The following is a 13,593-nucleotide window of genomic DNA, read 5'->3' as shown; positions in this document are numbered from 1 at the left end:
TTCATCCTGTGATAAGAAATAATCTGACGTATACTTTGACTTTTCAGTTTGGGTCCCATGTCCCATCTGCTAACATGGAGGAGGCGGCTGTACTGCAGCCAGCCACTAGGGGGGGATCAAGGTGTTTTGGCTTCACTGTCATGTCGTCCATTTTTATATCTGTTCTATAAAGTTAGAAGAATATAAACATCTCTGTGTATCTTTATGTAACTGACATGTTAAACTATTCACACTGTAAATATTGTAAGTTGTATTATCACTTGTGCTGAGGCCGTGTGCAGTTATTTCTATAACGTTCCTCATCTCCTGATAACAATACGTCTTGCAACAATAATTGTGATCTTTAAGTAATTTTTTCTGAACCTGATTGGTTTCAGTAAAATGTTCTAGACACCTGAGTGACTCTCGGCCACTCTGTCACTTATTTTCCCCTGAGCACATTGTGTATTTAATGTCTGATGGTTTGGTCCTGATCACAAACCAGTGAGACAGTGTGTGTGTCTTCTCCTCCAGTCAGATCTCAGCTTGTCTGGCTGCCACACAGAGAGAGAGAACACAGGAAAGCGAGGCCTCCCATTTCTTAATTATTTAAATCAAACAATTAACCAGGGCTGTCGTGGGAGAAGCTCTTTTTTCTGCTCATGCACAACAACAACAAGAGCCGTGCAGGGTGGAGTCTGGAGGAAAACACCCGACCAATCCAGTTCTCCTCAGTTATTGAACCAGATGTGTCAAACTGTGCAGGTGCCCGGCGTCGCGTTGCCTCACAAGGAGGTTCTTGGTTTGAATCCGAGGATCTGTGGTGGATGATCTCTTATTCTTCTTCCTGCAGATCATCGACATGCAGACTGGGGTTCGGTTCGTTGGAGACTCTAATTTGTCCGTATAGGTGTCGACCTGTCCAGGGTTTAACTCCAACCCCCCCCCCCCCCCCCCCCCCCGCTCGCCCGATGTCGTCTGGGATCCGCTCCAGTGTTTTTTGACTCTGTGTAGAATCTGCATTCCATCACTTTGTCTGAGAAAAACTTGATACACTGTTCACATTGATTACACGGTCAATTATATATAATTTATAGGCTTCAACTGGAGAGAACCCTAATGATTAAACTTTGATGAAGCCATGTACTACATTCTTTGTTATAGACCAACATGTCAGCCACTGTCTGCTGGGCACAAAAAAAACAATATCTGTAAATATTGACGAATGCTCATTCGTGCTTTCCTTCCCTCGACTTACAATATATAGAATGATAAAGTGAAACACGTCAAACACGAGGCAAGACTTTAATTATAGGTTCAAATGTGTTACACACATATTTTTAAAACATTTGTCAATAATTTTTCAGAAAACGTATCAGCAGAATATTTTAATCTCATTTAATCATTGTATTTTCAATATTATCAATGTCTTTAAATTTCACATGTAGATTAGTTTTGTCTAATTTTGTCTAGTTTGTCTATATTGAAAGATGTAGTGAGGGAATTTGTATTTTTTTAAATAATGTGTATATATATATATATATATATATGAATAAATTTGATAAAAAACACTTACTATAGGTTCTGTAAATAAAACATCAACATTATTGAATCAGGCTTAAAAATTATAAAATTATTAATAAGAGGATTAATTAGCTCTAAATCTAAAAGACAAACGTAAACATTTCCTGGTGTCTCCTCATCCTCTCATCTGCAAACATCATTATAAAATGTGAGAAGTTCATTTGTTCATTTGGCCCTGGACCTCCTGGATCCTCCAGCGAGGCCCCCCAGCGGCCCCCGGGCCCCAGGTTGGGACCCGCTGCTCTGAAGGGCCTCTATCGTGTTCCTCCGAGGGGATCAGGGCCCGAGCTGCTGTTGTACGACAGAGAAGAGCAGCTTCTTAACAAACACAGACAGAAATCAATAGTATCATAACGGCTGATATTTATTATTCATTAATAACGAGTTCATGGGCCCGAACCACCTGATGAGCTCAACAATACTAATAAATATGTGGATGTTTATGAAATACACACAGAAAGTGGGAGAGTGTCCCAGGGATGTAAATGGTTTAATTTTAAGATTAAATTAGACAAGTTGGTGTTTAAATTAAAATGTTCCCATTTAGAGTCAGATTTCAGATTGATTTACACGCTGCATACTCATTAATCATATTAATCGATTTGTGTTTTACTGATATCAGAGTTTCTCTTTTTGTTTCTGCTTCTCAGGACACTGTAGAAATCAGTTAAGATTCATGCACATGAGTCAGTGCTCTTATTGTGAAGTTACATTTTGTACATTCATGGTTTGAGTTTATCAATTTTACCTAAAACTTACACCATGTTGATTTATTTCAATATTTTATTCAGCATTGATTCGTCATGTAAAGCTTCTTTGAGTAACTTGGAAATACTTCTATGAGCAATATATTTATTTTATTTTATTCTGCAGGTGGAAATACATATTTGGGGTTATTTGTTGTTGTTGCACTGACGCAGCATCTTTGCAGCAGAACAGGAACTTTGCATTTTCAAGTTCAGGAGGTGACAGAAGTTTCCACTGAGCTGAACGCTGACTGGTCACTAATCAATGAATAAGTGAATCTGAAGCTGATGTGAAATGTACACACACTCGTGTTGTCATGTTTAACTTGGATAAACTGTTTTAGGGCAAAACAAACTTTTGGATTCAAGTTCGATTCATAACTGTATTCGCCTGGTTTCTGTTTATTAATGTACATTTAAAAGTGTAGATTTGCAGTTCACCTTTTAAATATATTGTATATTAATGTCTGTAGCTGAGGAAGATGACCCAGTGATTTGACTTTACTCACTTTTCAATAAATGGACACATGCTCTTGTTTTAGGAGCTGGTTCCAGTGTAATTAAAGATTAAGTTTAATTTTGAACAGATTCTTATTCCTGTCAGCGAGTAAAATGCTTTAAATATCTTCGAGCTGCTCATTTTGTGAAACTGAATTCACAGAGATGGATAATAACCAGCAACTGAGGAATAATTCATGCTCAAATTTTTGTCTGGGTGTTGCGTGGAGCATCAGGGGACCCTCAACCGGAGCGTTTCTAAAAGTCTTAGCTGCGGCCCTGTTCTGTCTTTCTTATTTCCTCTCAAAGTCTTTTCCCTCATGGGTTTTAAACTTGTTTCAGCTGCTTGAGCTGGAACCTTCAGGGACACAGGATGCTGATGTAACCAGAGTCCAACATAGTTCACTTCCCATCTTCATTTTCTCTTTTTAGCTAATTAACTCAAGAATTTCCTTTTCGCTTTTCAAGTTTGTTTAACTTTTGAGAACAGGCTGTTGCAGGGTCTTTCTCTGATGTTTGTTAGAAACTGTAAAGGCGTCGGATAAGAGGCCTCGTCCCCATGTGTCCCTTCCTGTGTCCCTTCATGTGTCCCTTCATGTGTCCCCTCATGTGTCCAGGCTTCAGACACCGGGCAGCGTTGATCAATATTAGAGTCACTCAAGTATCAAGTCCTATTCATCAGGGCTGGGAAGCAGCTTTCAGGCGGAGCTCCTTCACCTCCAGGCTTCTCCTGTTTCAGAGCAGCAGCTGCTCCCCCCCCCCCCCTCCCCTCTCCTCAACCCCTGCTCACCCCCTCCCACTGAATCCAAGACCCACTCACAGCTCACATTGCACTTGTCCATTAGAATCCATCTCCTTTGAATCTACAGAGCATTAACACCTCTGCTGCACGGTGCAGATGTAAAGCTGGGAGGTTTATTCAAATGCTGATTTCACACTGGGCAACGTTAAAGTGAAGTTTCAACCTCCGGTGAGAGACTGGAACCCCCGGGTGTCTGTTTGCAAAGAGAGTCCTTCAGAGGATGAAGTAAAACGTGCACGGTTTATTTCAGCTTCTGTCGCTTACACAGACACATTTAAAGCACACTTTCACAAATGAAATAGGTTTCTCCTTTTTTTTTCTTCTTTTTTTTTGTATCTTCTTCTCCAAAATAAATTAGGCAATAAATAAATAAGGGCATCGTAAAGAAAAAAATACTAAAACATAACAACAAAACAACTTAACTTAAATTCTCAGAAGTGGTGAAAAAATATGTATAAATAAGGCCGACTATTTCCCTTCATCGGAATATCTACAAAGTGCACTCCACAAAGGTGTCAGTGATGATTATAATAATTCACATTATTATAATAATGATAATAAAATGCAACAACTGGTTTTCATGAGGACACAAAAAGGGGGGGAGATCAACAACTTAATAATAATAATAATAATAATAATTTGATTGTCAGAGCATCATTGCAGTGAACATACAACAGGTTTACACATCAGTGATTCTTCTATCGGCCTAATTCACCAGCAAACCGGTGGGAGAGCAAAGAAAAAGAAAATAAAAACAAACCAAGAAATAAAAAAAAAAGATGCTACTGGTCTTTTGCGTGTGTGTGAGTGTGTGTGTGTGTGGAGGGGAGGGGGGGGGGGCAGTGTGTGTGTGTGTGTGTTTTAAAATCACCATGAACGTGCCAACACTTGCGTAATGAGGTAGACACACAGCTACACCGTGTGAATGTGTGTGTTCGTGCGTGTGTTTGTGTTTTTCTTCTTATTGCAATGCATTCACCTCGGAGCAGATTCGAACCCCCCTCCTCCCGTCCTCCCTCCCCCCCCTCCCCTCTCTCTCCCCCTCTGACGAGTAAACCATGCAACGCATCACGGTTAATTTTTGTGCCTCATGTCATTCAACCACACAACTTGTTCTTTCTTTTCTTTTTTTTTTTAAATGTGTTGTGGTTCCGTCGCTTCCCCGCGGAACAGACGAACACCTGGGAGAAAAGACAGCGAAAACATTTTTCAATACATCTCAACGAGCTTCTTCCACACACGAGGTGCCACGTATTCACAGATATGTACAATGATAAATATAAAAAAGCTAAAGAGGATAATCACAGTTATCCCTCGATTCCCCTTCGTTATTATTCTTCATTTATTTGTACAATAATTGCCATATGAATGAACGGGACGGAGCATCATTGTCCCTCCAGATGTTGAGTCCGTGTCCCCCTGTCAGATTTATCACTTTTCAAAAAAACAGGTACACCGTTGAATCCAGTGGTTTGTTTTGCAGCTGCACGAGGCTGAACCAGTTCCTGTGTCCCACATCCAGATGTTTCTAACACCTCGGACACACGAGGAGAAGCGCTGCGGCCTGAACACGTTGAATACTTTCGGTGAAGTCGTTTCCACAACTGGAAGAAGATCAGGCACGTGGTGCGAAGAGCCCGGATGTGAACGCTGCTCCTGGACGAAGTGGACAACACTGATCAGACCCATCGAGACACTCGGTCCAGTGTGGGTCAGGAAATAGGATTTTTCTTTTTTTTATCTTTAATACAATAAAAGTTAATTAATGAGGTGATGCAGCTTCGCACGTGTTGGATGCATTTTCATTTCAGGGGCCAATTGAGAGACTAAGGGACAAATAATAAGTTAAACTGGATTAAATTACATATTTATTTTTAAGTGCGCGCCCATGGGCCCCTCTGGGATTCGAACAGGTGAGGCCCCTGCTGAAAAGGCACAACGGTGTACCTTGTTTTTCTTTTTTCTGACAGCAGCAGCAGCTTGTCTCTGGTTTGTCTTTGTGTGAACCCCCCCCCCCCCCCCCCCCCCCCCCCTCAGTCATCTTAGTGCGTCGCAGAAAACTTCATTCGTTTCTGCTTTTGCCTCTGATTGCAAAACCAAACCCGGACCACGTTCTTTTTCAGGTCCAATTTCTCGGCGATGGCTGCGATCTTCTCCGACGAGGGCCTCGGCTGCACCGCGAAGTAGGCCTCCAGGGAGCGCTTCTCCGGGGCCGCGATGGACGTGCGTTTCCGCTTCTTGTCGCCCCCGTTGAAGATCTCGGGCTTGTTCATCTTCTCCCTTTGCGCCCGCTCCGCCTCCTCCAGCCAGGCCTCCAGGATCGGCTTCAGCGCCACCATGTTGTTGTGCGACAGGGTCAGGGACTCGAACCTGCAGATGGTGCTCTGGCTCAGGCAGCCCACCCCGGGGATCTTGAGGTTGGCCAGGGCCGAGCCCACGTCCGCCTGGGTCACTCCGAGCTTGATCCGCCTTTGTTTGAACCTCTCGGCGAAGGACTCCAGCTCCCGGGGATCGGGCTCCACGTCCCCGCCGGAGCCCAGGGATCCGTGGGAGCCCAGCCCGTGCGGGTGCATGTTCATGGACTGTTGGTGGTGATGGTGCTGCATGTGGTTGATGGCCGACATGTGGGCGGCGTGGCTGTGCGAGGAGGAGCAGACGTCCGAGCCGCCCATGCCTCCCAGGGAGATGCCCGGTGTGAGGTGGTCCAGCAGGTCGCCGTCCAGACCCTGCGACGACTGGTGGTGGTGCACCGGGTGGTGGTGGGAGGTGAGCACGGACGGGTGGTGCAGGTGCCCGGAGGAGGAGGTCGGGGTGCAGGTCATACTGGTCATGGTGGTCATGGTGTGGTAGGTCGCGTCGGGTTTGAACGGGTGACTCTTCTGGGCCACGATGTCCACAGCGGCCAGAGCCTCCGCTCTCTGCAGCAACGTCTCATCGAAGCCGGCGAAGATGTTGCCCTGAAGCTGCGGGAGGAGAAGAGTCAGAGTCAGAGAGAAATATAGAATATAGAATATAGAATCACCAATTTAAACTAATCTCCATCAAGCGAACTCTTTCTTTTACGCACGGATCATCCTCAAGTTCAATTAGTTTTCATTTCCCTGCAGACATTTGTGTTGGAAAAACATTTGACTAATATTAGTTTCCTTCTGTTTATATATGAAACTGAAATAATCATTATTTTGTTTATGATGAAAAAAACAAGTTTTATTGTTAGTAAATTGTATAATTGTGCACAATCTTTCTTAATTGTGAGACGCATGGAAACTAAAACTTTTAAAACTGGGAAATAAAGCAGATAAATAGCGTTGGGATGTTTCCCATGTGTAACAGATTGTTTTTACCTAAATGCCATAATTGCAATTTTATTTCACGCGAAATCTTTAAAATAAACCAAAAATTGAATCTCCCACATTTAACCCCGATTTAATCCGATGTAACTTGATCACTGGATGCGCCCGACGCCTCGAGTGTGTCCGCGTGTATGGATATTCATTTAAAATTAATATTACGATCTCCTGAATAATTTCTGCGGACAATGAAATGAGATGGGTGTGAGTTAGAATATGAATGGGACAATATGAGATAACACGCGTTGAGAGAATCCACGCAGCTTCTCGTCCTGCTTCATCTTTTCAAACAGCTTCTCTCGCATCTTGGATGAATAACAGGATTTTGGCTTCTCGGCGATCAGAACGCGTTTTGTGCGTCTTTACGCGCAGAGTTTGATCTCGAAGTACAGATTGTCTCACTCTCTGTTTTCCCTGCTGATGTTTTCTGATCCATCCGGTTTTTTCTCGTGTTTTACACGATTTGGTCTTTATTTAATACCACCCAGTCATTTTTTAATCGTTACACTATTTTATTTTCGTTGCAACGTCCAAACTCCTCCTGATGATCCAATTATATGTTTTTCCTTAAGTGGCACAACACATATTTTATTATTTAAAGAGATTATTAAATAGAGGTCTGGTTTTATTCTACGAATCAATTTAGAATATATATATATTAATCAAAATTCGTTATGGCACAATTCAAAGTCAGTGATTCCTGCAGATTGCGTCTGTGCGTAATAATTAAAAAACCTCCTATCTGATATTTAACGAGCTGTGAAAGATGATATTTAAAAGTGCCTTTTTACAACTTATTATCTAACTTTTCCTCTCTGTATTTTTACATGAAGTTTCTTGGTGGATATCAGGAGTCAGAGACGCAGTGGGGATGTGTCTGTTGCACTCACCGACGGGTTGGGCAGGCAGGCCCTGCGGATGGCCTCCGAGCTGGAGTGCAGAGGAGCGTATTTGGGTTCGTGCAGCATCGGGTGCATACTGAAAGGCTGTTTGCTGTTCATCGACATCATGATTGCAGAATTGTAGGGAAGGTCGTTGTCCGTCGTCCTGGTTCGATTCCGTGCTGCTTGAGTTCTACAGTAGAAACGCCTTGGAGGAGAAAAACCAGACGCAGACGGATCGGATTGAACGAAAAGTCGCTCGCGAATCGGGACTCAACCACGTTCAGGTTAAAAAAACAGAGAAAAAGGAGGAGAGGTAACTCCTGAGCTCCCGTAGATCTCCTGTCTCCTTCTCCCTCTGACAAATGACTTCTATCATAAAGATGCTCTCCGCCTCCAGCGCCTATATTGGACCAGTGCCGCGCAGGCTCCTCCTCATTGGTCCATCCTGACTCCCTCCGTGGTCACTCCTGCACCAATCACGCCAGGGCTAGACGGGTGTAGACACACCCCCCTTCTCAAACGTGCACGGCTGTGCGTGGCGGAGACAACGAGGAAGAGATGATGCACTGTTAAAAAATTGGCGTTGACGTTTGTATAGAAACCAACAGTGCGTGAGAAGAGTGGCTCCAGAGTCAGTGAACCTGAGACATGAAGATTAAAAAAAATTATAAAGTCAGTGAAATAAAAGAATAAAAGTTTGCATGTTTAATTATCCTGTAATTATGCTAATTATTTATTTAAAACAAACATTTCTCCAAAGATATTTAATAATCATGTGAATAATTAGATTTTTTTCTGGCATGTGAATAATCATAAACATTTAACTTATTATTAACTTAATAATAAGTTAAATGTTAACCTCAGTCTTGAAGGGAAATGATCGACTTGGGCCTTTAAACACTTGAGAGCAGATGAATTATTGGAAACGATTTTTAAAACGAACATTGGGTGATTTTTGTTTTTGTTGACGAGCCTCAGACCGGATGTGAACCAGCAGCACAGTTTGTTTTTGCAGTGACGATGCTTCCAAATGCAACAGCTCGGCTCAGGCGGGTTGTGACAGCGGATCTCCTCCATGTGTGTTGTTGTTCAGCTCGATGCTCACACTTCGAATTGTTGTGTGTTTATATATCTGCAGGTTGACAATGAAAATATAGCAGCTGATTGGACACGGAAGTAATCAATTGATTGGCTGATTTAAACTTTAATTGATTAATTGGTTCCCTTCCTCCTCCGTGATGAGGAGCAGCTCCCTCTGCTCTGCTCCAAATTACAAGCGCTTGATTATGATCCTGCACGCGCGCACACACACCCACGCACACACAAACACACACGCAGATTATTAATTGATGGCACATGGTAAGATGCGTAGGAATTCCTCCGCCTGAACCCCATTCACTTTCTCGGCAATTAATACATTAATTAATCATGCTTCATTTACTTTGTGGCTGTAGTGAGGATTGTCCCCCCCCCCCCCTCCTCCCCACACACACACTCTCTCTCTCGAACCATATTCGTAGCACGAGCAGCAGAAACACATGAAGCGTAGGATGGGGATTTCCTCCGCACGCACGCACACACACACACACTGATGGAATAATCATTGCGATAATCACCTGAGGGCGCCCCCTGGGGGAGGAGGGCGGGGTCACAGAGGGCATGGTGGGGTTGAGGGGCTCCAGGTTTGATAATCCCTCTTTATTACTCGTGTGATAGTGATAATAATAAATAAAATAATGAACTTAAAGGAACCTGCTCATGTTCTTTTCTGCTGAACTTGAAGCGTCACTCTCCACAGAGGCTTCAGTTGATTACTTCATTAGTTATATTAATCGTCTGGTAAAGTGTTGAAAGTGAAAAAAAGGTGTAAAACTCCAGAGAGAACCAATTAATCAATTAACATCCTATAACTCCACAAGAACCTCAAGAACCTCAACCCCCCCCCCCCCCCCCCCCCCTCCGGGATATCTTAACCCACCTATAGCTCACAAAGCCACCAGCTCCTTACACCCCCTCTTCAGTCTCCTTGCGTCTGGGAGCCTCTGTGCTGGTTCTACCTGAAACAGCTTCATCAGGCTGTCAGGATGCTGCACTCTCTCCCCTCACCTCCAAGGACCATCCCCCCCCCACCCACCCCCCTCTACCTCCATCACCATAAGAAAGGACTGTACCCCACTGTGCACTATTCCAGTTTGCTCCACTGACATCCATGTCCTGCACATAAAGCAGAATTAACACTAAAGTTGACTTTGACTTTGCACACAGACATTTCTCTAGTTTTTTCCTGGTTTTCGTGACATTCAAACCTGTAAATGTGCATTTTAAATTCCCTGTGTTGAGTTTGAACTGTGTTGAGTCTCACCCCTGAAACTCGGCCTCTGCGTCTGCTGCTCGGCTGAAACTTCAGCCCGTGACTCACCGACTCCACCGACACAAAAAAGAGCATCAGGAAACCTGAGTGAGGCTCATTGTCCTGCTGTGGTCGCAGCCCTCCAGAGGGTCCCCAGCACCGGCTCATCAAATATACATCAGCCGTCTCCGCTGGGACGCTGGCAGCCAGGACGCTCCTCTGGGAAGGAGACACCGAACGGACAGAATGGGGAGGCAGACATGAAAGGGTGGAGGAAGAGTTCAGGAGAAAGAGATCAGAGAGAAACAGGTAGAGGAGCAGGAAGTTCAAAGGTCAACTTTGGACTTTTCAACTCATCAGATGAGTTTATGAACAGTTTACATCCCTTGGACTAATTGCTCAGTGTTTTAATAATAAGGAAAATAACATGAAAATTAAAATGTTTGCAAAAGACATTCCCTCATGATCTGACATCCTGATGGCACCACCACTCTGAAGGACTTTGTTGTAAAGGCACAGTCAGACCACCACATTAAACACTGAGCACCTAAAAGTGTTTTATAGCTTAAATATAAATTATTTGATGAAATGCGTCAAAGCTGGTTTTATTATTATCACATTTATTAACACATCTATATAAAAAATGTACATTTATGGTTTGACCACGGCTCATAACATCACACACTGTTTCTAACCATTATGGCTTTTATGTAGAATCCAGTTTGTGATGTCTTTACGTCATAAACAACAAAAAAGTAAATTAAAGTTTAATCATATCACACAATACACTTCTCTGTTGTATTCTTGGTGCTTCCACTATTGCAGATTCGATTTCGTCATTGAACACACAACAAACTCTTTAAAACACTTAAGTGAGGATCTGGAAAATAGTTAATATGTCACATAACTTCTTCTTCTGATTAACTCGATGTTCTTCTGTATCTGAACTTCATGTATCCAGCACGGCTTGTACGTTTCTCCATTTGCAGCTAAAAACCATGTTGTTCTCCATGTTGTTGCAAACACACACACAGGTTTGTTGTAGTTTTGCAAAGTGTGAGTGTGTTTGTGTGTTTGTCTGTGTGTGTGTGTCTTTGTCGGATAAGTGGTCTGTGTATGTTAGTCGTAAACAAAATACGCAGGCGTGTGTGTGTCTTGTGTCCAGCGACGTGTGTGTTTAGAAAGCAGGATGGACTCTGAGGGATCGAACGTCCGGAGAAGCTTTCAACGAACACAACATGGCCGCCGCGCTGCGCGTTTCTGCCACATTTAGCAAATGGACACTGAAGTGCAGCCGTCCTCCGACATTCTCAACACACACACACACACACACAAACACACACACACAAACACACACCTCCTCACGCCGTCGCTCCTTTCTCCTGCCCTCGCCTCCTCCACCTCTCCTTCCTCTGTTTTCCGTTCACTCCTGTCCTCCTTTTCCTCCCCCCCACCCCCCCCCCCCCCTCTCTGCTTCTTCCAGCTCTGAATTATTGATAGTGAGTAAAATCTGACGTTGTAAACTTTGCGACCATTCACCAAATCGGTCTCAGCTTCTCACCGAGGGGCCCCCGCCGACAGGGTAGGCAGTGTCTAACCGCACACTCTTAATGTAATTGCCTGTAGGGTTCCTTGTAAATATTTCATTGTCTGCCAGTACAAATTAAAGACACGAGGCTGGAAGCAAAGGTTAGCTGGTTTGTCTCGGGGACGGATCGGCAGCACTTTACCTGCAGGTTTTAGAAAAAGGGGATTCACCTACATGTCTCTTTGCTTTCTGAGAGGAGACAGACTGTGGTCCACTGTCCTTCAGCTCGACCATGAGTGATGAGGATGTGAAGACGATGAAGTCGTCCATGTTCCACCAGAGTGTTTTCATGTGCTGAACGATGCTCCACGACTTCTGTGACCTGAAAAGTGGGAAAACCTGCAGAATCTTAAAAGCTAAATAATCTAAAATGACTTGAAACCATCAGTTTGTTTGCATTGTGTGAGGAAACTGATGATTTCTCACAACTTGTAAAAGCAAAGCCCCTGAAGATTCATTCTGTTTCTGGAAGCTTTAAATTTACATAAATACGTATGTTTATGTACCAACACGGGCAGAACTAAGAGTAAATATGACAGAAGAAGACTTTTGAAGTTTGTAGCTGCAAAATTAACTATTTCAGCTAATGTTTTCCAGGTGGACTTAAGAGTTGTAATAAACCAGGAAAGCGAAACATCTGAATTAAGCTCCCAAGCTCTCAAATCCTTTTGATTTCAAACTTGGAGAAGGATTCCTAATTTGAGAACTTGGATTCAAATTGCAAACTCCCGCGAAAATCTTCATTGATTGGATCCATAGTTCAATATTTAATGCAAAGTTCCAAATCAGTGAGTTACCAAAGTTATTAACTGAAGTAACAGTTGCCTCAGCAGTTTCCTGGAGGTGTGATGGTTTTCACGTCACAGTTTTCAGGTGGAGTCTGGACGAGGATCTCGAGGTTCGTCCGCCCCGCAGCAGGACTTTGAGTTTTCAGGAGATTCTCTGCAGGAGGACGACATCACGCTGTCGGTTCTGTGGAGAGAAGAAGACAGAAAACAGAGAGAAAGAGCAGCAGAGAGTGAAATATGCATGAAGGTGGTACAGTAAACTGAGCGACCAGGACAGGATGTTACAGTCGTGGTGCTGCCGGAGCAGAGCGGCCATGTTGTACAGTATAGCTGGGGAGCAGTGGAGGGTTCTTTGAGGATGGATCTCTGTGGAACACGAGTGAAGTCCATCCATTTCCTCTCAAGAAGGAAGAGGACGATGGATCTGTTATTAGAATTCTACAGTTATTCAAATTGGAAGTAAAATAAAATGATCCCAAGGTTTTATTTCCCTTTTATTTCAAGCCGGCCAATTAAATTGCAGTTACTCGTGTAATGTGCTTTTTTAAAAACCATTGGTTGCACCACATCAGTATCATAAGCATTAGCATTAGCATGGGTGTAGCATTATCCAGCATGGTAGCATGTTAAGCTAGCACCCACACTCACATGCACACAGGTAAACCATGTAATCTTACTGTACTGTATTTACATACAACAAAGAGCTGGAAATAACTTCAAGATACAGTTTTAATTATTCAATGTTCTTTGGGTTCAAGTGTCTAAACTTTTATATTCACCTTCATGCAGGGTCTCCTGGTCCCACTGGCAAACAGGTAGTGTGAGATTCTAACTCCATTTGTAGAGGGAGGGTTATCTGGAGTGTACCACGTGAAAGACAGTCCAGAGGGGTGTTTTAACTGATATCAAAGAAGTGCCCCAATAATAAAGCTTAGTGATATTTCTATGAAATGCTGATGGACACATAAACGTTTTTAATTTCACATCTAACACAGATTTCCTGATTGATTTAGTCTGATTTGGT

General features: G+C 43.3%; 1 protein-coding gene across 1 annotated transcript; it reads right to left on the bottom strand.

The window, feature by feature from the left end:
* Positions 1-5,651: 5,651 nt before the first annotated feature.
* Positions 5,652-7,969, bottom strand: pou4f4 (POU class 4 homeobox 4). The gene is made up of 2 exons (XM_053441860.1): positions 7,850-7,969; positions 5,652-6,572 (listed from the first exon to the last, which is right to left on the bottom strand). Exons 1-2 carry the CDS (start codon positions 7,967-7,969, stop codon positions 5,652-5,654), a joined length of 1,041 nt encoding a protein of 346 aa, XP_053297835.1.
* Positions 7,970-13,593: the final 5,624 nt, after the last annotated feature.

The sequence above is a fragment of the Pleuronectes platessa genome, chromosome 15 (assembly GCF_947347685.1).
Source record: "Pleuronectes platessa chromosome 15, fPlePla1.1, whole genome shotgun sequence".
NCBI classification, from domain to species: Eukaryota; Metazoa; Chordata; class Actinopteri; order Pleuronectiformes; family Pleuronectidae; genus Pleuronectes; species Pleuronectes platessa.
Note: the sequence above shows the minus strand (reverse complement) of the source record. Positions and strands in the feature narration are given on the sequence as shown.